Genomic DNA, 24308 nt, shown 5'->3' with positions numbered 1-24308 from the left:
AAGCCTGGGAGCTGGAAATTCTATTGCATCAGTCTAGAACTGTTCCTAGGTCGCCATCTGCTGGTAAGTGGTGTAAACCCATACATCTGGACTGGTCCTGCAGGATGTTAAGGAATACTGAAGTATTTTGGTGAAGGAACAGTAAATAAGAGTTTCTTGTTCTGGACAGATGTGACATTTTGTCCATGAAGCACATGTTGTAGATAGAAAAGAACTTTCCAAAATATACAGTACTAAGCTATTTTTCATGAAACCAAATGTCATTACGTAGCAGGATCCTCTCTGCCTTAAGCAGAAACAATTTCACCTCCAAAATATGGTCAAAAAGCATAACAGGTGGGTACATGCGAACAGAACTTAGGTTATCTATTTACATTGCTGCTTGCCTGCTTTTTAATGATATTAATGTAAATTAGGAGGATTTTGCACCTATAATTAGACAGTGAACAGATGAAAAACATTTGTTACAGCCCTAACCATCTGCTGGGCAGAATGAAGAGACTGTTTTGGTCTTTATCTGCTGTCGTTTACTATGTTACTATATTTGTAAAGGTTATTCTCCTATGGAAATAATTTACGGTGCCCAACAATCATTCACAAAGAAACATAGAAATGACGGCAGAAGAAAACCAAACAGCCCATCCAGTCTGCCCAGCAAGCCTTCACACTCTTTTTTTTTTTCTTTTACCTCCTCTCTCATACTTATCTGTTACTCTTGGCCCTTAGTAACCTTTTGGTTCTATATCCCTACCACCCCCGCCATAATGCAGAGAGCAGTGTTGGAACTGCATCTAAATGAATATCTAGCTTATTTAGTTAGGGATAGTAACCGCCGCAATAAGCAAGCTCTACACCCATGCTTGTTTACCCAGTCTATGTAATTCAGTCCTTGTTGGTTGTTGTCTGTATATAGATCCACTTTTCTTCATTCCCCGCTTCCATTGAAGCAGAGAGCTATGCTGGATGTGCGTGAAGTATCAGTTTTCCTCCCTTGTCGTTGAAGCAGAGAGCTAACTTGCATTGAACGTGAAGTATCAGACTTTCTCCCCTGCTGTTGAATCAGAGAGCTGTGCTGGATATACATGAAGTATCAGACTTTCTCCCTTACCACTGAAGCAGAGAGCTATGCTGGATAGGCATTGAAAGTGAAGTATCATTAGAAGTAGTAACCGCCATAACCAGCAAGCTACTTTTCTAACATATAGATTAGTTGCCTTGATAAATGGGATCTCGCTTATTCTCCCAGCCTTTTAGTTCTTCCTCCAGGTACTTCCCCATTTCCTCAAAAGTCTGTGTTTTTGAACTGCAAAACTCGGGTCTTCATGCTTCTTCTCCGTATCCTTTGTGTGATATGAAACCATACCGTTTGATGATCACTTGTGCTGAGGTGGGCGCCCACTTGGACATCAGAGACATTATCTCCATTAGTGAGTACTAAATAGCGTATAGCTCCCTCTCTTGTGGTTCCATTACCATTTGTATGAACAAAGCCCCTTACAGGGCATCCACTATTTCTCTACTATTGTTAGATTCAGCAGAAGGGATTCTCCATTCTACATCTGGCAGATTAAAGTTTCCAACGATCACCACTTCTCCCTTCTTTCCCATCTTTTGGATGTCTTCAAACAGATCTCTGTCATGCTCTTCCAATATAAATGGATGCCCCATCATCTTTTTTTAGGTCGGCCCATATTGCTTCTTCATTGCCCCATCTTCCTTGCAGCTCAGAAGCTTGGATATTGTTTCTGACATAAAGAGCCACTCCTCCCCCTTTCCTATCCTCTCTGTCCTTCCTTAACAAGTTGTAGCCCAGTATGGCCGTATCCCAATCATGAGATTCCGTGAACCACGTCTCGGTGACAGCAACAATGTCCAAGTCCGCCTCCACCATTAGGGCTTGCAGATCTGGGATTTTATTGGCCAAACTATGGGCATTTGTGCTCATAGCTTTTCAGCTTTTCTCGTTCAGTTCACTGCTTTTCCTGGACTCCTTTTGTGACTTTAGTTGAATTTTGTTATTCACTTTACCTTTTCCCATTCAATGTGACTTGACTTTCCTTTGCACAATTGCAAAGTCACATTCAAAATTCTTTGCTTTCAAGAGCCCTGGCATAACCCATGGGTGTGTGAAGTTCCCCCAATCTAGAAGAAAAGTCCCTTCCACTCCTCTAGAACAATAGTACCTAGGTTTGTTCACTCAGTGAGTCATATTAACTGTCCTATCACCTTAGTCCATTTTATTCTCTGAGGACTGAAAAATTCCATGGTGCAGAAGACCAGCCAAATCAGGCTTTCTAATCACAAGCAGAGAGCCGCACCTTTAAAACTAGTCACAACGTATTCTGGCTGTGCTTGCCTGGAAAAAAAACAGAGGCTACACAAATTGTATAACTTCTAAAATAAATTAATAAAAAATAACCACCATCCAGCTTCTACACTTTGGTCTTTAAAGTTAAAACTGTGTTAGACTGAGAGGGGTGATGAGCTGCACATCTGCAACCATGCCGTGTGTTCTTAGAAGTTATTTCAAACTACTGTTCAACACAGCCATTGCTTCTAATACAGACCTTCCAAATCACACTTCTCTTGAGGGGGATCGTTTTTCCCCATGCTGTTTGCTTCCATTGTCTGCAATGGAATTACACAGCTATTGTCTGTGAAAATAATTATAGCTAGTTCTAAATAAGTTAATCTATTAAAAAGGTCTCATCTATAACTTGTTTGACTTTTAATTCTACCTATCAAAGTGGACTGCTAGTGTGTGTTTCCCCAGGAATGTACCTTCAGACCTGATCAAGTGTGCCATGGAAAAGTCACCACTGCCTGAAGCTCAGATCTAGACCAGCACCTGGGCTCTGCTCTCAGCACTTCACGGCAACACAAGTCATCAGTGGTGCCTCAAACATAGACTGTAGGAGCATCTTTTGGAGATGTGTAATCATGTCTGTCTCTTCTTCCTGTCTACATGATGAGGCCCAGAGCACAATTAATAAGCAGCATACAGGGCATGGATAGCTAGGCCCTGCTTTGTGTAGCACACAGCACCTCCTCATCTTTCTCCTCCTGAGTTTCCAGATTCTCTTTTATCTCCAGGTTGAGTGAGACAAGAAAGGTGAGCACTGAATATGCACGAAGCACTGGATGGCACTTGACTGCCAAGGAGGCATTAGGGGGCGCACATTTGTCCCTAGCACCTCCTTGGCAGCGCAACCCCTCATTTAAATATTGAATCGTGCACCCAGGAGCGGTGCCTTGACACGTGTTAGGAAAGCAGGCGCTCATCACTGAGTGCCCATTTTCCGCTCACATTTATTGCATTGGCCCCAACTCAGCTAGCTGGCCACCAGCATCAGTCATTCATTCCTTCTCTTGAACTTGCATATAGAGGGAACTGATCCATTGTGATGGGTTCATGGTTGATATTGTTTTGCTTTGTTGCATTTTAAGTGTGTATGTGATGATGTAATCTGCTGAGAATTATAGATCAGTGGAATATAAATTTATTAAATAAGTGTCTTTACTCCCTGTCTCCCTTTGTTTAAAATAGGGAGAGGCTGGTGGTGGGGCTTTCAATGCTTGTCTAGCTCTTCTTTTGACTGTACGAGTCCTCTCCATGTCCGCATTGTCTCTCCCATGGAGGATGGTGTGCTCTGGCCTTGAAAAAGTGCTAGAGAATTTTATCCTAACTGAAAGATTTGCAATTTACCCTCATGCAGAAAGTAGGTTGAATGGATCTGATGTTAAGTAGCCTGCTGGGCCTCTGACATTTTTACATAGCGACAGTCCTAAGGAAGGAAACCAGGCTTGATCATAGCAAGAGAGCAGTTCTTTGGCCTGTATCTTAATCTTTCCACATGGATATTGGCGAACAACCACCAACCTTGTTTGATTTTTTTTTTTTTTTTTTTTAATGGAAGGTGGGAAGATGTTGCTCATTTTTATATCAAGTGAAAGACAGTGGGCAGGTGGCCACCTCACCCAAGTCACTCGGGGGCCAATGTAATAAGACCTGCACTGAAATCTGCCTTGATTGTTTTTGGCATGCAGTGTGGGATGTATGCTAAGCAAATACATGTGTAAAATCCCCACACACCAAACATAAGCATTATAATGCGCATAGTAACACGCACTAATGGCCCTATGTAGTAAAACACACAGACATCCACGCAGAAACCTACGCACATGCCCATCAGCTTGCTATTGATTCTCTGGGCCTTTCCTTTTAAAAAAAAAAAAAAAAAAAAGACTTAGTGGTCCAGAAGTTGATGTGAAGGTGGGTACAGTAATATCTAACCCCCTTCAGGAATGGACTCCGCCTGCCAGCGAGATAGTGAAATGCAAATTGGCGATTCGATCTCTTGAGAAGCTGCCTTCTCTCTACCGGTTCCATCCGCTGCTTGACTGATCCGCAAAAGCATCAAGAAACCGGTCTCCGCACCCGCGCTTTCACTCACCTCCTCCCGGACCCAGGCGCTAAAAACCCTCATTAAAAATCCCCCACGAACCCGATCTCCCTGCTAGCCTGGCTCCCTGCATTGCCCCCTGAATAATCGCCTCCTTTGCATGCACTCACGCAGAAAACCCGCGGGTCTGTAAGCGCGTTCCGCAAAACCTTTATTACATGCGCCGAAGTTGCCTATAGGGGCATGTAATAAACATGCGGCGAACCTTATTACATCGGTCCCTCTAACATGGTGACATCAGAAGTACAATTCCATCCATGCAGTGGTGCAAAGCGTCCTGGTTTGAGGCGGCTAGAAGACTCTCTTGCCATAATTAGCTTGTGGCTGGGGACAGGGGATCGGCTGGGCCCTGCCCTTCATTGAAATCGCTGCCGCGCACTTTGCCGTCACGGCTCACAGGATTGTCCCTGGCTGCGCTCCGTACCCCAAGCCGGTTCCAGAGCGCAAGCCATGTCCCTACGCAGAGCGCTGCAGCTGCTGGCCGGGGGCTCGGCTGCGGCGTTGCTGGCGGCAGTGGCCGTGGGGAAACCCTGGACAGAAGGGTGGGAGCCCCGTGGTGGAAACGGAGGTGGCGGAGGCGACGGCGGCGGGAGCAACGGCAACGGCAGGACCTGGGACAACAACTGGGACAAGTAAGGAAGGAAGGAAGGAAGGAAGCGCGCCCACGTGCCAGAAGTGTGACGTCACGTTCGTTGCTTCTGCGGCTGAGGGTGCCGGCCTGGGGTGTTTTGATGACGTACTCCGCTCTCTTCCCCCCCCCCCCCCCTCGACTCCCAAAGCATTTTAGGATTTGTAGTCCTCCTGTGTGACGTGGGGGGGAGGCCTGGCCTGATACGGCTTACAGTCCCCAGCTAGTCTGGTGGTTCCAGGGTGGCTTCCCCGGCTCGGTCTGCGCGGGTGTCTTTATTTGGTAAAGATGGGCAGAAAGATTGAAATTTAGCATCTTAAATCCAAATCCAGGACACCACTCCAAATGTTCTCCGGTGAAGGAATTAACACAGCTGAAGCTCTAAATTGTACCACGTTTAAAAGCCCCAAAAATGTAAAACTTGGTTTAGTAAGTTTTTTCTATTGGGAGGCTCCTCATAATCTGAGTCCCAAACTGTAGTGTAGGTTGGGTAGGGTGGGGGTGTGCAGGTTTTTGGTGATCTGTTCTGCATCCAGATGTGGTGAAAACCATCTGGGCAAATGATGACAAAACTAGCCACGTTTTCAGTTGTATAGTCTTGATATATCTGGCTAGTGGGCAGGATTTCCCGTGGTCAATGATGGGGATTTTTGCAGTATCTGCAGCTTCAGTGACGTACTGGTGCCTGATTCATCCAATGCTGCTTATTGTTTTGGGCCTTTGCAAAATAAAAACCAAAAATTCTGATGGATTGAGACATTGCTTTTATATTTTAATTTTTTATTTGCATTTTAACATCAACAATTTACAATTTGTGGCTCACCTAATAGTGTGTTATTTCTGCAAATCATTAGACAATATTCAGATGTTCTTAAAATACCACTTTTCTTGCCCCCCAACAGTAAAGACTCCCATCCCTCCTTCCATTCCCACCCAACCCATCCCAACCCAACCCTAGTGAAACGAACCAAGTTGTTAGGAAGTGTTAAACCCAAGTCAATGTTGTGCATCTGTACCAGTCTATACAAAATCAAGCTTCTGGCGTTAAGGGATAAGGGGGCAAATGCAATAAATGTGTGTGGAAAATGGGCACTCAGTTTGAGCGCCACTTTCCTAATGCGTGCCCAGGCACCTCTCCTGGGTGTGCAATTCAATATTTAAATGAGGGGTCGCGCTGCCAAGGAGGTGCTAGGGACAAATGTGCGCCCCTAGCACCTCCTTGGCAGCGGGCACCCTGGAGCATCTGTTTTCCTAACCGGTGCACAGCCACAGTTTAGGAAAATAGATGCTCGTTAATTGAGCATCCGTTTCTCTAACTTGACTGCTGGCACTTTTTTTTTTTTTTTGTTCCTTTGTCTTAATATTATCACTGTATTAAGTTGGAGGATGTACAGAAAAGCACCCTTTTTTATTTTAGATCTGGAGAAAAAATAATAGCCTTACCAATATGCATTTGCATGTGATGAGCGCTAATAGTTTCACGGCGGGAGTGGGGGTTGGACGCTCGTTTTGGATAAACTAATCCCCTTATAGCATAAAGGGCTGTGGATGCGCAGCCAACCACTGGTTAAACAGTGCGCTCGGCTGAGCACACTGTTTTGCATCGGCCCCAAGGATTGCAGATAGGTATCCTACCTCTTCAAGAAGAGTATGAGCTGGCATCTCATTTACCCTTTTCTTTTAAAGGGTTAGTTCATAGTATTCAGGCTTTTCCTCAACCCAAACCCTCCTTTAGCTCAGCTGGGCTCGACTCATCACAAGCTTAAATGGGTAAAAGGAGCTTCATAATTTATAATTAATATATAATATCATGATCTGTCTAGAATGTGTATGTGCTCAGTTTTGATGTATGAATAAAATATGATCCACTGTCTGGCTGATACAGTACATACATTTTAGAGCTGGAATAGATATTGTTTTATTGCTGTACTCTTCCCCACATATCGACACAAATCAGAAAGCTGAATGCATGCTGTGCTCACGCGGCGTGCTCAGCAGCAGCCATCTTGGATCCTGTTGTTTACTCTTTCAAAAAGTACATGGACTAGAGAACACACAACGAAGTTACTAGGTAATACACTTAAAACTAATTGGAGAAAATATTTTTTTACTCAATGCATAATTAAGCTTTGGAATTCATTGCCAGAGGATGTGGTGACAGCTATTAGTGTAGCTGTGTTTACAAAAGTTTTAGACAAGTTACTGGAGGAAAAGTCCATAAACCAATATTAAGCTGGGATATGCAGCTTAGAATCTATCTACCCCTTGGAATCCTGCCAGGTACTTGAGACCTGGATTGGCCACTGTTGGAAACATGATCCTAGGCTTGATGAACCTTTGGTCTGACCCAGTACAGCAAGTAAAAAAAAAAACAACAAAAAACAATGTTTATATATAGTGAGGCAATAGTCTGGCACCTTCCATGAGGGACATGGAGATAAGAGGGCAGCTGTGAGAGCTAGGAGTAAAATGCAAAAGCATTCCAGATGTTGGTGTTTGACTTTTGGAGGATGCGAGTTTTATGGGGGGTTGATAGTGTCTTTCCCCGAGATATGAAGTGGCTCTTGCTCTGAATGTGGGCCTCTCTCTGAGCTTTTGTTTTGAGACACGGAAGTGGTAAACACTTGAACCTTAAACAACAGTGTTTGTTTGGTGCCAGATCCAGACAAATCTGGGACCTCATGTTCAGTGTATTCTGAATATAAAAAAAGTTCCTGGTGACCACTGTCCTCGGGCCATAGGACAGCCATGTTTCCCCTTTGTAAAATAACACGGCACAGAGTAAGAAGCAGGAGGTAACTCGGCTACTCTTGTAGCGTGAGGGTCTCCAGTTGCATCATGACGTAATCTACATGTGAAGTATGAACTCACAGGGGCTGTTAACGGTAAATCTTTTGGTGTTCTCAGACGGGAGCCGCTGTCACTTATTAAACTGAAGAAGAGAAATGGAGAGACGGGTGAAGAGGAACTGGAACCGAAGCTGAAAAACTACAAAGCAAAAGCAACAAGGCATATCTTCCTCATCCGGCACTCCCAGTACAACCTGGAGGGCCGCAAGGACGAGGACCGAATGCTGACAGCATTGGGTATGCAGGACTCCAAGCTATTAGGGAATCTCTTATTGGGGCCGATGCAGTATCGGCAGCACGCGTGATTGAGCACCCGCCTTCCTAATGGCCCCCCCCCCCCCCCACTTCTCCTGGGTGGCCAGAATTTTTTGTTTTTTTCAAGATTTTATTTTTTTTGTACAATACCTCTTTCTGTGGTTCCTCCTATTTTTTTCCACGACAATACTAATAGGAACCCCAGGATTTTAATTTTTTTGGTAGAGCCCTGGGCTGGCGTTAAATTTGCCGCGTTCCAATGGGCGCATTGGCCGGGCGGGAATTTTTTGACTCATCTACATGGAATTATCATTTGATGAGCGCTATCAGTTACGCGCTGGTTTGGACGCGCGTTTTGGATGCTCTGATCCCAGTATTGCATTGTGCGTAAGTCCTAGTGCATCCAAAACGCGCGTCCAAGCACGTGGTTAGCGGCGCGCTGGCCTCAGCACCTGATATTGCATCGGCAGCAGCAAAATGTGGCCTCTCTCTGTTCATAGGCCCAGTTTCTGTGGGGTCATCTTTTATCAGTACTTAGGGCGTGCCTTCTCACATTTGATAGCTGTGTGTATTCACATAAGAGGTGGCAGTGGACGTGGACAGTGGTCCTCAGTAGTCCCATGTGCTATGACTTGATGTGGGGACCTCACACTGTAAAGACCAGTAAAACTGACTAGCAGAGTTCCAGCGGTGCCATGTGATGCTCTGTAGGTAACATCCCAGCCTTGTCTGGATTGGGCACTCGGGATGTGATTATCTAAATTCCTAGTAAGAGCAGGAATGGCTTAGACCAGGCATGGGGAACCTTCAGTCTTCGAGGGCTGCACACGTTATCCTAAATGAATATGAAAACAGAGAGATCTGCATGAACACTGCCTCAGTTTTATGAAAATGTATCTTGTGCATATTCAATAGGGGTATTCTGAAAATTCAACCAGTGTGCGGCCCTCGTGGACTAGAGATTCCCCACCCCTGGCTTACACTGTATGAGGTCTAAGAAGCATACAAAGGTTACATTATGAAATGACTGTTATGTAATATGTTTGTTGGTTTTTGTCTCCTGCTTCAGGCCGGCAGCAAGCTGAAATGACAGGACAGAGGCTGGCCAGCTTGGGGCTAAAATATGATGCCATTGTACACTCTTCCATGACCAGGGCAATTGAAACCTCAGATATCATCAGCAAATACCTGCCAGGTCTTGTCTGGGATGTGGGTGATATGTATAATGATGGAATGTAATATACAGAAACATGATGGCAGAAAGAGACCAAATGGCCTGTCTAGTCTGCCCATCCACACCGACTGCTCATTCTACAATTCCTACCACTCTGTCAGAGATCCCCTGTGCTTGGCCCCTGTTTGTCTGAATTCAAATACTGTCCTTGTTTCTACCACCTCTTCTAGGAGGCTGTTCTATGTATCCACCACTTTTTCTGTAAAGAAATATTTCCTTACAGTAGTCCTGAGTCTTTCACTCTATGGGGTACAGGTAATATGTGGGATATGGATAATATATATATATACTGTGGGGTAGATTTTTAAAGTTATGCACGGGCATAGATTTGTTTGCGCAACCCGGTGCGGCAGTGTGCGCATGTTATAAAATCCAGGGTCGGCGCGAGCAGGTGGGTGCACAATTGTGCAACCTACACGCGCCGAGCCAAGCAGCCTGCCTCCATTCCCTCCGAGGCCGCTCCGAAATCGGAGCGGCCTCGGAGGGAACTTTTTTTCTGGCCCCCCCTCCTTCCCCTCCCTAACCTTTGTTAAGAAAGTTACGCCTGCCCGGAGACCTCGGACACACCCCCAGGCCGGCACAACGGCCACGCCCCCAGACACACAGAAGGAAAAAATCCCCAGAAGGGACAAGAAAGAGACAACAGAGAACCACAGGGTGAGCTGTTCCACCTGCTGGAGACAGACGAATACTGAAGGGCTACAGGGGAGGTTCTGCCTCATATAAGATACCCTTTCAGTTTTGGTCTGTCTCCACCTGCTGGACAGGAGGCTCAACCCATGGTCTGGACTGATCCGTGGTACTACAGGAACGAAAATTAACAGGTAAAATCTGCCCCTGTATGTAATATATGGGGTATATGTATGAAATTGTAGATAGTGCAGGCATAACTTTTTAAAAATAATATATGAAATGATGAAATGCAATATATAGGATATGTAATATATATATAATGAGGAAATGTTCTTTGAATGAATATACCCCTCCTAGGAGCACATTCCATAGTGAAAGCATGGGATGCGCCGATATGGTTTTTCACACACATGATGCATGTTATGCAGCTTATAGTTGATTGTGGGTAGACATTTAGGTTTCACTTGGACCTATGGGGCAGAGTGAGATGGGGTTTTAGATATCATTCAGCCCTGCTGGTATTTGCCATGGGTCTCTGCTGAGCGCAGATTGATTTGTTTTGTGATATATTGACTTCTCGCTCTTGTGTCTCTGTGCAGGGGTGAGGAGAAGCGGCACAGATTTGCTGAGGGAAGGAGCTCCTATCCAGCCCGATCCTCCTGTCTCTCACTGGAAACCAGAGGCTGTGGTAAGGGTCTTACCTGTTCCTGGAAGAGTGTTTGAGACATTCTGTGAAGCTGCTGGCTTTGGAGAGGAAAGGGCTCTAAGATTGCAATAATAGAATAAAGACATACCAAATACTGCAAAAAAAAAAAAGAATTGACTTTTATCAGCATGATAGAATCCCAGTCAGTTGTACATGGTACTATTTCAGAAACATGCCTCGTAGGGTAAATGATCTGCAGCATAGTTGTGGTTGTGCAAATTATATGTATGTATTTATTTTATAGGAAGGCATTTCAAAGTGGATTGCATTCAGCTGCTGCAGGTTATGTCCCTGTCCCCAGAGGACTAAAGGTTTTTTCCCCACTGCATGACTATGGGAAAATTGCTTGCTAAATCAGGCCCTGCGTTCATATCTAAGGCAACAGAGGGTAATGTGACTTTTCCAAGATCACAGGGAGTGTTGGTGGGTTTGAATCCTGGCATCCCTGGTTTACAGCCTGCTGTTCTAACCACTAGGCTACTCCTCCATGAAAGTTGCAGAAAGGATAAGTTTAAAGCAGAAGTGTTGTTACTGTCACCCAGAGAGATTAGAGGACGTGTGAGCCTGCACAGGAATGAGGGTGAGGGAGGTTTGAAGAGGCCTCAAGTGTTCTCCTAACCTATACTTCAGTACTTAAAGCACACCAGATCACACTTTTTTCTTGTGTATTTACTGTGAGTAGCAACTGGACAACAAGTACCAGTGTATAGTGTTAGGAGTACAGTCCATGCAACTTTGTTATAAAATTAACCTTCTCCTCCCTTTATATTAGGACATAAAAGAATGCTTGCTATGTTGCAGCTTTTTTCTTTAGGGACTAGCCTTATCCCTTGTAGAAGAGTCTGTGAGTGGCATCTGCATGTCCTCCTTTTCAGCTGTATCTTTTCTTTACAATAGGCAATCAAAGCAAAACAGAAGTAATAAGCAGTGATTGTGTTTCAAGTAGGACCAAAGTAATTAAAACGGAACTATAGGCAGTGTATTTTCTTTTTAAAACTGGAAGCTATAGTAGCTGCAGGAGAGTGTACCTGCAGTACTGCTAAAGTGACTCCCACAGCACTTCCTAGCATAGCGACGTCTTATGGTGCCACTGTGGAGGTTGTGCTTTTTGTTCTCCCAATGTGTGAACCTTCTCTGCTGGGCTTCTCCCTGAGACCCGTCCTTTGCTTCCAGCAGTATTACGAGGATGGCGCACGCATTGAGGCTGCCTTCCGCCGCTACATACATCGAGCAGATGCAAAGCAGGAGGAGGATAGCTACGAGATTTTCATTTGCCACGCCAATGTTATCCGCTACATCATCTGCAGGTGAGCGCAACGAAGGAAAAACCAGAGAAGAATGATATAGTAAAGGGGCCAAGTCAGCTGCAAGGAATTACATGAAGCTGGCTTTGTGCAGAATTCTGTGCTCCGGGTGGCTGAGAATGATTGGACGGTGTAGGGAGAGGATGAGTTACAAACAGCTCTCATGGGTCAGATTTATTATTGGAAGAGTGCTTGTGTACGTGGAGCTAGTGCATGGCTGCACCTGTCACATATGGATGGTATGAAGGTCAGTTGTCAATGACAATGAGTTGTGGATGTGGCATTAAACCTTTATTTAGAAGCTATAGCTAGCATTTATCTCTTTCTCGTTTGCAGTAATCCATTTCCCAGCATGTTGCCAGATGGACTCAGGACCATGTCAGCAGATGGAGAAGGAGTCAGGTTTCAAATCTGACCGCACTCTAGATACATCTCTGCAGTGCCCTCAGCCCTTCAGTATCTCTCCGTCTCCTAGCAGATGTGGACATGCTTTCCCTATGGGGATCGCTGTACCCTTTAGAAGAAGAAATTCTACTTTTAAATTGAAGAAACATTGAGCCCCGCTCTCCTGCGGTGATACCTAAAGGTCCCTTCCCCACTCCCCCAGTTGAGAATTCCTGAGGTGATTTCTGAGATCCCTCAGAGGTTTGCCTTGGTCCGGTAGCCGGTTCCTGGCATGGACTTTGCTGCTGAAGCAGCTGAAAGGCAGCGTGTGCAGGAAGCTGAGCTTGGCAGTGATGGCTAAAACTCTCTCCACCCACAGCCAGCGACTGTATCTGTACTCAGCCGGTAAGCACTGAGCCCAGAAAGTAAAAAAACAAAAAAAACCTTCTCTTTTTTTTTTTACCTCCTGATGCAGAGACATTGGAAGGGTTTTGATAAGACTTCCTCCGGACTCCTTGCTTAGCGTGCCATACGGACATTATTCCCAATCCCATTGGGGTAAGGGGAAGTGGGCCTCCTAGCAGATTTGGTGGTCCCCTGGCGGGCTAGGCCTCACTTTAGGCTTAGTCAGCACACCGCATGGTAGGCCATGGCGGCGCCATCTTGTGCATGTTTTTGTACCTGTATTGCCCACCATAGAACTTCGGTATGCGCTATGGGGTAGATTTTCAAAAAATGCGAATAGGCGTACTTTTGCTGGCGCATCAGGCGCAAGCAAAAGTATGCTGGATTTTAGTGGATACGCGCGGAGCCGCGCGCGCAAGGCTATGGATTTTGTATAGCCGGCGTGCGCGGAGCCGCGCTGCCTACCCCCGTTCCCTCCAAGGCCGCTCCGAAATCGGAGCGGCCTTGGAGGGAATCCTCTAACGCCCTCCCCTCACCTTCCCCTCCCTTCCTCTACCTAACCCACCCGCCCGGCCCTGTCTACACCCCCCCCCCTTACCTTTCTCCGGGGATTTACGCCTCCCGGAGGGAGAAGTAAATCCCCGCGCGCCAGCGGGCCTGTTGCGCGCCGGGACGCGACCTGGGGGCGGGTACGGAGGGCGCGGCCATGCCCCCGGACCGCCCCGGGCCGTAGCCACGCCCCCGTACCCGCCCCCAAAACGCTGCCGACACGCCCCCTAAACGCCACGACGACCGGTCCCGCCCCCGACACGCCCCCCTCGGAGAACCCCGGGACTTACGCGAGTCCCGGGGCTCTGCGCGCGCCGGTAGGCCTATGTAAAATAGGCTCACCGGCGCGCAGGGCCCTGCTCGCCTAAATCCGCCCGGTTTTGGGCGGATTTAGGCGAGCAGGGCTCTGAAAATCCGCCCCTGTGTGCATAACGCGCACGCACATATGCGCATAACTTACTAGGTGCAGAATTTATTTTATTTGTTTATTTATTTATTTTTATATACTGACATTCAATCTGAGATATCACATCGGTTTACATTCAGGTACTGTAGGTATTTCTCTATCTCCAGAGGGCTTACAATCTAAGATTTGTACCTGAGGCATAAAGCCAAGCACATGGGCTGTGCATGTGCCTTGCTGTGGCCTGCGTAGGTGCCTGAAATCTGTGTGCATAAAATTTTAAGGACGAGCCATCTGAACACACCGTTACCATCGCCAATGGCTCCAGCAGCAAAGAAACATAAGCGCCTTTCTGTCTACGCTGATTGTCATATTAGGGCTGCACAATCTGACCTGGATTCTTGCTTATGTCAGCACTGTGAGGAAGCCCAGAGAGAGTTGGCCTTCCCGGACTTTGCTAAGCCCGGCTCCTCCCATTCAGAGGATGGGTCTGCCACAGCCTTAACTGGAAGTACCGCATATCTGAGTAACCCCAGGACTGGGTCATCCATGGGAGAGAGAAATTGAGTGGCACCTATCACAGTACCTCCAGGGCTAGGCATGGACCCAGCTGCCTCCTCTTGGGTGGAATTCTTTCAAGGCCTTCGAGCCTTCGTACAGGTGCAGTCTGCTACCTCACTTGCCCCTGTCTGGATGGAACCTCAGCCGGTAAGCCCTCCCTCTCCCAGTCCTATCAGCAGACCTCGAGGCATGCCTTGCCTCACCAAGGGTATCCCTGCCAGGGACCCTGATGGCACGGACAAAGAAGAAGATCCAGATTCCTTGGAAAATGGGGAAATCCCCCCCTGATTTAGAATCGTAATTGACCATGTTGCAGTTTTTCCATAGAGACAAATTGCCGGCCCTGGTTTCCTAGACCCTGAAGATGCTGGGAGTTCCTGGGGGAGGACTCTATAATGGAACCAAAGAAGAATCCCATTCTGATTTCCCTATAGAAAGCCTCTTGCTACTTCCCAGTAGTGGAAGCCATCCAGAAGTTGACTGACCTGGAATGGGATGTCCCAGAAGCAAGTTTTAAAGGTGGACGAGTGTTAGAAGCTCTATACCCACTGGATCCAGCAGCGAGAGAATGCTTGCTTTTTCCTAAAGTGCTGCCTCTAAGCACTACGCTGTCTCTAAGTGAACAACTATCCCAGTGGAGGGAGGAGTGGCTTTAAAGGATGCCACGATAGGCGGATGGAGTCCATCCTTAAAAAGGCCTTTGACACAATAGCAATGACCTTACAGATTGCATCTTGTTATACCCTGTTATACCCATGCCTGCTCCTCTCTCGAGAGGTAGGTGACTTGGGGGTGAATTCCAGAGCAGTTATGGAACTCCGCCTTTTTAGCTGATGCAGGCTTGGTCCTAGTCTGTACCTTGGCTAGAGGAGTGGCCTCAGTGGTGGCAGCCAGAAGACATCTATGGCTGCGGAATTGGTCAGCAGACACAACCTCCAAGTCAAATCTCACAAAGATGCCCTATAAGGGATCATTCCTCTTCAGAAGCGAATTGGAAAAGGTGGCCAGTAAATGGGGCGATTCTCTAGTACCCCAGCTACCAGAAGATAAGAGAAAGCTGTTACAGTGCCCCTTGCCCATGAGAGGTTGTTCCAGGGGCTCCCATTGCTTTCGCCCCTAAGGAAACTTGACATTTCAGAGCTCTTGGTCCGTTGGGAGGTCTCAGTCCTTTCGGAGTCAGCAGCCCAAGAAAGGGTTAGGCTTGGGTTCAGGTTCGTCCTGAACCCCCCAATAAAGTTTTGCTGACCCACCCTTGGAACGAGGGAGATAGGAAATTGACTGTCCCTCTTCTTGCAATGGTGGGTCAAAATCACTTCGGAAAAATGGGTACTGGAGATCATACGAGAAGGATATGCGCTGGAATTTTGCAGCACTCCTTGGGACGTATTCATGATATCTTCTTGCCACTCCCAGCACAAGCAGCAGGTAGTGAAGACTACCCTGTTAAGGCTTCCCACAATGAGGGCTATAATCCCAGTACCCAGGAAAATATGGGGTGTTATTCCATCGTATCCAAAAACGAAGGTTCCTTTTGCCCCCATCCTGGACCTCAAGAGCATTAACTGACATCTACAAGTGATTCATTTCTGCATGGAAACCATACACTTTGATAATGGCCATACAATCAGGAGAGTTCTTAACCTCCCTGAACTTATCCTTATTAACCCTGAAAACGGTGTTCTTGGTGGCTATATGCTCGGCCCATCGCATCTCTGAACTACAGGATTTGTCATGTCGGGAACCGTTCCTCCCGATGACTCCAGGAGCATTACAGCTTCGTACCGTTCCATCTTTCTTGCCCAAGGTAATCTCGGAGTTTAATTTGAATCAGACCATTTCGTTGCCATCCCTAGATAAGCACAAGGTCGTGGAAGAATACCACCTCCTCCGCCATTTGAATGTCAGTAGGCTTTTGATGCAGTATCTGGAAGTTTCAGAACCGGTCTGAAAGATGTATCGCCTGTTTGACCTTCATGGTGGAAGGAAGCAGGGTAAACAAGCTTTGCAGGCTACCATAGCTCGCTGGATTAAGGAGGTGGTCACAGGAGCCTATGTGGAGGCAGCAAAGCCATTACCCCTTCAGGTTAAAGCTTATTGCACTAGGGCTCAGACAATCTCATGGGCGGAAGCTAGACTCCTGTCGACATCTGTCAAGTGGCGACGTGGTCTCCTTGGACACCTTCTCCAGGTTACAACTCCTGGACGGTCAGGCCCGAGAGGACACAGCCTTTGCAAGGATGGTGTTAACTGGACCACGGGTCTGCCTCCCGCCCTGATCGGGAGTAGCTTTTATACATCCCATTGGTCCTGAGTCCATATGTCTACATGCTAGGAAATGGAGAAATTACGTACCTGATAATTTTGTTTTCCTTAGTGTAGACAGATGGACTCAGCATCTCAGCCATGGCTGTCCAAGAATAGTGCCAAGGATTTGCCCATGGAGTGGATATCGATTCAAAGAGATTACAGGTAAGCCATCATCCAATTTCTAGATCAGGGCATCTATATTCTTACTGGGGTTCGGTGTTTATGTTTGATTGAGTACAGTTATCTGTTTTTGTTTTTTTTTTTAATTTAATCTTTATTGAGTTTTCAAATTTTAACAAAGTATCTTCTTTGTACAGTAACATGGTGTCACTTAGAAATTTTAAACACAAGGAAAAAGAAAATTAAGAAATATGTTGATTGTAAACACCCATTAGACCTCTAATGGAGATAGAAAATATCCTCAAAAAAACTGAAACCAGCTTCGCATCCTTCGGACCCAATACCGCCCAACATTCTTTTCAACATCCCAAACACCATCTCAAAGCCAATCTCTGAAATCATTAACCTCTCACTATCCCAAGGCCTAGTGCCAGACCCTCTAAAGCTCGCTGTTCTTAAATCTATTCTAAAAAAGCCTAACTTATCTCCAACAGACCCGGCCAGCTTCCGCCCAATAGCTAACCTTCCCATGATTGCAAAAATCATGGAAAAAATAGTCAACAAACAGCTATCAGAATACCTTGAGGAGCACAACATTCTCTCCCCCACTCAATACGGATTCCGAAAAACGCTAAGCACAGAAACCCTTCTCATATCCCTAGCAGACACCATCCTAATAAACATGGAAAAAGGACAAACTTACCTACTCGCGCTCCTCGATCTGTCAGCCGCCTTTGACACAGTGAACCATACTATCCTCCTAGAACGACTAACAGACATAGGCGTCAAAGGCCCTGCGCTCTGTTGGTTCAGATCCTTCCTGTCCAACAGGTGCTATAAAGTCAGGATCAACAATAAAGAATCTCCTCCTGTCCACTCCAACCTGGGTGTCCCACAAGGATCGTCCCTATCACCCACACTCATTAACATCTACCTTCTACCACTCTGCCACCTTCTTACAAAACTAAAACTATCTCACTATCTATATGCAGATGCCGTCCAAATACTCATCCCGATCAAAGAATCTCTACAAAAAACTCTTAACCACTGGACCAACTGCCTTCAAGCAATTAACCAACTCCTTTCCACTCTCAACCTGGTCCTGAATACCGACAAGACTGAGATTCTTATCATCTCTAAAGAAGACCTCGCCACACCTCCGACTTCACCGTCCCCCTCCCAATCAGCCAACTCAATTATTAAACACTCTACATTCATCAGAGATCTAGGCGTGATCCTTGATAACCAGTTTAACCTTAAGAAGTTTGTGAACACCACCACTAAGGAGTGCTTCTTTAAATTGCAAGTCCTTAGAAACCTAAAACCTCTCCTTCACTTCCAGGACTTCAGACTGGTGCTGCAATCCATCATCCTATCAAAACTGGACTATTGCAACTCCCTCCTTCTCGGTCTCCCAGCCAATGCCATCAAACCTCTTCAAATGGTTCAAAACTCAGCAGCCAGGATTCTCACCAATACCAAAAAAAGGAAGCATATCACTCCCACTCTTCGGTACCTCCACTGGCTACCCATCAAATTCAGGATTCTCTTCAAAGTCCTCACGATCATCCATAAAGCTAAACACAACCTCACCTCTCTCACACCACTCTTCAACTAACACCACATACCTCATCTAGACCAATCAGAAATGCCTACAAAGACACTCTGTATGCCCCTCAAGCGAAATCATCTCTTAGAAAGCGTGCCATTTCCACAGCAGGACCCCACCAGTGGAATGCGTTGCCTCCGGACCTCAGGCAAGAGCCCTGCCCATCCTCATTCAAAAAAAGACTTAAAACATGACTATTCAGCCTAGCCTTCCCAGACACTTAATTCTCCCCCTCTTTCAGCCTGTCACTTCTAATCTGACATTCCAGTCGGTCTACACAGACCATCGTATCGCTCCTGTTGTGTTTCTCAGTTATCTTCTCATTTGTTTTAAGATGACTTGTTAGGTTATGATATGTTATGTTTTGACCCGTTCCACTGTTAATTGCCTCCCCTGTTCTTTGTATCGCCTCTGAGCGAATTTTGCAGTTATATTGTAAACCGATGTGATTTGTATGCTTACAGGAACGTCGATATAGAAAAGTTAAAAAATAAATAAATAAATAAAGTAGGGGAGGTATCATAGTAAATTAGGAGAAATTATAAGAAATTAGTAATAGAAAGGCATAACCCAGTCCCTACTACATTTTCCAGTATGATGATCATAACATTAAACATTGCTAGCTTGTAGCAAAACTCTCTTGGATTCTATAAAACTTTTCAACTGATCCAGCAGAAAAAATACATAAATATCCCTATTGTATTTTATCACACATTTACAGGGAAATCTTAAATGGTATAACATACCTAAAGCTAAAGCTTCCTGGCATAACGCCAGGAAGCCCTTTCTTCTCTGTTGTGTGGATCTTGTCAGATCTGGAAAGATCCTTATTTTTTTGTCCCATAAAGAGAGAATTTAATTTCTTAAAGAAAAACCGCATTACATCGCTTAATTCTTTTTCAGAAAAAAATGAAATCAGCAGCGTAGCTCTGTCTGCTATTTCATATGTCAAAGCCAAAGCTTCCAAGAAATCAGTTAGATTTCCCAAATCCACCATCACTGCTTGCCCTTGTGGACTAGCCCTAGTTAGAAGAAAATAAACTTTATCTAGGGTGGGAGCCGTTTCAGATGTATATTCTAATACCTCTAGGAAATATCTTTTTACGGTTATCTGTTTTTAATCACGTTTTTTCAATGGTATGGCCAGAATGGCTTTTGAAGAGAATACTGAAGGGCTGAGGTCACTGCAGGGGATGTATCTAGGGTGACGTCAGCTTTGAAACATGACTCCTTCTCCATTTGCTGGCAGGGGAGCATAAAAACCATTGGTCCGGAGTCCATCTGTCTACACTAAAGAAAACGAAATTATCAGTAAGTAATTTCTCCATTACTAGTCATTGCTTCCATCTGCTAGTGAAATGGCTCCTAATGCAGAGTTTTAGCGGCTGCTCTGCAGGCCACAATACCTTTTACTGAACCAGGAGCGGACTTTGGTGATGATGCTTTACATGGCCCTCATTCTCTCTGGACACTTACTTCTGTAAGAGGTATTGCCCCTGCGAGTCTCTGCATGCGTCAGGTCCTTGGCAGATGACTCTTCTTCTTTCTTTTACAGGGCTTTACAGTTTCCCCCAGAAGGCTGGCTCCGGATGTCCCTTAATAACGGCAGCATCACGTATCTGGTTATCCGACCCAATGGCAGGGTAGCACTACGCACGCTGGGGGACACAGGGTTCATGCCTCCGGATAAAATCACCCGCACCTAATCATGCATCACCGCCTAGTGACTTGCAGCTGTACAGCATGATAGCTAAACTCCAGAAATTATTCTCTCCCTCCTGCCCCGTAATGCATCTGATGATGGAAATGTGGTCTTATGGTATGCAGAGTGAGCAGGGTGAGTTTCTGTTTTAAATGGCATAAAAGAAGGATTGTGAATAAATTAAGGGACCCATTGGGCTTTGCATCACTGAGGTGAGCTAAGCTAAAGGAGCCCTGCTGACTGCCTGTTTGTGGTTGCTCGGTGAACTAGTGCTTGGGGAAGGGCCATTACTGAGAAGCTTTGACAAAATGCAGCCATTTCAGAATTCACAAGAGGTCATCCTTTTGTCAATGCCTTCTGGCAGAAGGAATCTGTCCATCCTCCCTGTGGTCTGTGGTACATCCAGAGAGACGCCCACACAATATCTAGAAGAATAGCAACATTAACATGTGGTGAAACTATTTGGGCAGATGGCCAAAGAAAATCTTGTGATAGTTTCGATAGCCATTACCAACCGATGGCAGCTTCCATGCCATGGCATCATCACAAACAGCCATGGTGAATTCGTCTGAAATAGTTCACTGCTCTCCTTGGGACCTAAACAAAGTGCAGTGTCCTATCTGTCAAAGTGACCTACTAGATGTTTCTCTTTGTGTTGCCTGTTTGGTAAGGATTTTAGCCAATGGAACGGATCTTTTTGTAGGTGATGACATCATATTCCACGTCTACTGCACCAAACTGAATCCTGTTTAAGCTGCAGAAAGTAGAGAGAGGTTATGGCCAGTCTGGATGAATTGTAGAGTCTTAATCATGGACAGGCTGGGTTCTACCATTGCACCTTAATCAGAAGGAGTTTTATGGTGCTGTCAGTGCCATGTGGGATCTGATTCTGTACGTGAATTCTGTTAGCCATCCTGGAAGCTAGGGCATGCTTTTCCGCAGGCAGGACTGTGGCTAAAGGGACAGCTTTCCCGCCCATGCTAAGAGACACTTTTACAGACTACAGGAGAGGTATCTCTTTTACACGTAAGCCACGATTGTGCTAGCGATCCTCTGAATGTATTTTTAATTCTATTTGGACAATTTGTGAGGAAGTGATGATATTCTGGATGAATGTCTGACAATTTGATTATTTCTATATACTGTGGTTTTTAGAACCCTTCTTCCAAGGTATTTACCCATCTCATCCCCCAGCCTTCTTTCTGCCACACACAGAATGCGCTGGCCCCTGAATGAAATTCAGATTTGCAGCTTGCAGTCTCCATCTTCTTGACAGCCTTTCTTTGGTTGTGGAGACTGATGACTTGTAAGAAGTGACTAAATGAATGGATGAATGGAGGCTAGCTGAAGCCCAGCGAGCAAGCCTCAGACTTCTGCTGTAATGCCTGGTGTATGCTGTGTGCTCTTTTTAAGGGGAAAAAAAAATACATAGGACAGTTTTCCATAGAAAGTCCTTTTTCTGAAGGCTCTCGTGTTGTCCCTTTGATTCACTAATAAGCACAGTGGCTGTGATTTTTTTGTGTACTCTGGGCAGGCGTGTGAGTGTGTTTTATAAGCTTTCTGAGATAATGTTTCTAATTTCTTCCCAAGGGGAGTGGATGTGCTGTAGATTTTTGTTTGCTCACCTGACAGTGGGATGCTGTTGAGCTCTGGGTACCTTGTTCTCAGGCTGGTGAAGTACAGGCCCAGAACTTGCCAGGAATTATGCCACTTAAAAGATGGATCCTTCAAACGCCCACAGTCCATTCTCACCTGAAATCTGTTAAAGATGCAGGGAATTCCGAGATCACACTTCCTGTCTGCAGGCAGGTGCCATAAATAAGGACTTTAGGGCAGATGTAAAGTTACCATGGCAAGTGATGCTGTTTCAGAAACATCTTGGTGATTGTACATTTAAATTCACAAAGCCAAGTTTAGAGTGGGTTATACAGGTATTAACTAATCATGCTCCTGTATCATTGTTTCTGACACTTGTATAATTTCTGGAAGTTTCGTGGATAAGATTCTGGAACTGTAACTGACTGTTGTGAAAATGTCAATTGTCTTTTCTTTCTGGACACTTTTGCTGTTTTCTTTATCTCTGTGCTCCCTCTCTTCTGGTGGTGAATAATTCTTATCTTGTATCTGAGGTAGACCTGGTCAGCTTTGCTTGGTAATTTTCACAGTACAAGCCCCTTCTGTTAAGAGCGAGTATCATGAAATAACAGTAATCTTACAGTTGGACAGTGAGGCTTGGGCATGAGGTCACATTCGGATTTGTGACCTATAAAATGTCTCATGTCACAGGGCCTGCCTAACTGCATTAAACAATATTAGCAGCACCTGTCAATAGTCTGGAAAGAACAAAAAACATGCCCTTTTCTTTCACACTTTGTGCTTGTATGCCTAAGATTTTGTTAAGCATTTTTATCACTGAGGAAATCAATGCAAGTAATTGGAATAAATGATTTATGGATTTTTGCTGATAAAACTGTTTTCCAATGTTTGCATAATAAATTTTTTTTTATAGATTTTGTCTAACCATACAGTTTTGTGCATTTTACTGAAAGAAAGCATGTGGCATGTGATACTGCAGATGGAGACCTGCTGCTGCTGTCCAAGGCTCTGGTCCCCCCAGCTCCCCTTCTCCTGTCTGTGTGGGGCTAAATCTGGCCTGTAAGTGGGAGAACCCCGAGATGTGGCGAGGAAGCATCAGCAGGGGCAGACGTGGCAGGAACCAGTTAAATGCCTGGAGCTTCCTTGAGGCAATGGGATGGGGGAGAATGGAGAGCTGGCTACTCACCCCCCCCCCACCCCCCCCCATCTAGCAAGCAGTGACTCAGATAGGCTGCTGCCCTGCCATTGCTACAAGGGTTTGCTTGACTGCAGTCGGAAGAAACTGAGCCATAAGCCCAAACCTCTCCTAGACTTGGCCATGCATCCAAGTATTCTTGTGCAACGCTGTCTCACTGCCCTGCTTTGTTGAAAACAGTGGCTCTGTCAAAAATTATATTTTTAAATGTATCAATTAAAATAGATTTTCTCTTAGAGCACATGCTGATAGTTCTAGAGTTGTTGCCTTAGAGAAATGGAGGATCACGGAATTTAATGAACACTACAGAGCGCTGTGTCCATTTCCTCTACTTTGTTACATTGCCGCAACAGGAGCCTGCTTGATCCATACCCTTTCCCTCACTTCCTCCACAGCGAAGGCTCTCCTAAATTCAAATACTGTTACCCCAGCACCACCTCCACTCCCCCCTCGGGGACTTTCCATGCCTTCCCAGCCTATTGCTTTCATGATCTCTTCTTCTAGAACAGGGATCGGTCTCTCCAGTGCTGAAGTTCCACAACTAGGTCTGGTATCCAGAACATTCACAATGAATATGCATGATATATATTTGCATACAATGGAGGCAGTGCACACAAATGAGGCTCATGCTTATTCATTATGGGTATCCTGAAAACCTGGCCTGTTTGTGGCACTCCAGGACCAAAACTGCCCACATCTGCTCTAGGATACAAATATTTAGGTCCTTACCATTTCTAAATTAACCGTATTTCTCTTTTAAACCCGAGCTATGCTGAGTGCCTTGACTGGAGGCTATGGGCCAGGCAGCTAGCATAGCTGGGAGGTTTGAACAAGTTTGTGGAGGAAAAAAAAGTCTATGAACGAGCATTAGCCAAGTGGACTCGGGGGGAAGCCAGTGCTTAGCCCTGGAAGTAAGCAACAAGGAACTGGACCTAGGCTTTGGGATCTGCCAGGTAGTTCCTGCTGACCTGGATTAGTCAGAGAGAGGATGTAGAGGTCAATGGACCTTTGGGTCCGACCCAGCATGGCACTTATGTGTGGCTGTCCTGTGCAACTTTATTCTTTGAATTTTGAAATAGTGCTTAGGTCCTGCTCCTGTAGAAATGTAGTCATCTTGATATGGAAAGATGTTTTTGGCTTCTTGGGTTAATGGAAGGTTGTCTGCTGGCAGTGCTCTGCCCACAAACTGTATTTCAGGGGATTCTTTCTTGAGTCTGCTTGGAAAATTATAGCAGGGTTGTAGCTGCAGCCCATCTCCCACTGATGCATCATAGTGTAAGAAAACAATTACAGCTGACGCTTTAGAATCCCTTCTATATTTTTTTTTTTGTATAGCAAAGGCATTCCGTTAAACCTTTTGCATCTATTTGTAAATACAAAAATATTTAGTGTAGAATTGTGCAGT

General features: G+C 45.5%; 1 protein-coding gene across 2 annotated transcripts; it reads left to right on the top strand.

The window, feature by feature from the left end:
* Nucleotides 1–4844: 4844 nt before the first annotated feature.
* On the top strand, nt 4845–22622 carry PGAM5 (PGAM family member 5, mitochondrial serine/threonine protein phosphatase). Of its 2 annotated transcripts, none has more exons than XM_029570892.1 (6): nt 4845–5095; nt 7999–8177; nt 9265–9390; nt 10662–10750; nt 11942–12075; nt 19966–22622. In XM_029570892.1, the coding sequence occupies exons 1-6, from the start codon at nt 4914–4916 to the stop codon at nt 20114–20116; spliced, it is 861 nt and encodes a 286-aa protein (XP_029426752.1). In that variant the 5' UTR covers nt 4845–4913; the 3' UTR covers nt 20117–22622. The 2 variants fall into 2 exon arrangements, with proteins under 2 accessions (XP_029426752.1, XP_029426753.1); XM_029570893.1 differs by having other exon boundaries at nt 4850–5095; nt 11945–12075.
* Nucleotides 22623–24308: the final 1686 nt, after the last annotated feature.

This window comes from Rhinatrema bivittatum, chromosome 11 (assembly GCF_901001135.1).
Source record: "Rhinatrema bivittatum chromosome 11, aRhiBiv1.1, whole genome shotgun sequence".
In the NCBI taxonomy this organism is placed as follows: domain Eukaryota; kingdom Metazoa; phylum Chordata; class Amphibia; order Gymnophiona; family Rhinatrematidae; genus Rhinatrema; species Rhinatrema bivittatum.
Note: the sequence above shows the minus strand (reverse complement) of the source record. Positions and strands in the feature narration are given on the sequence as shown.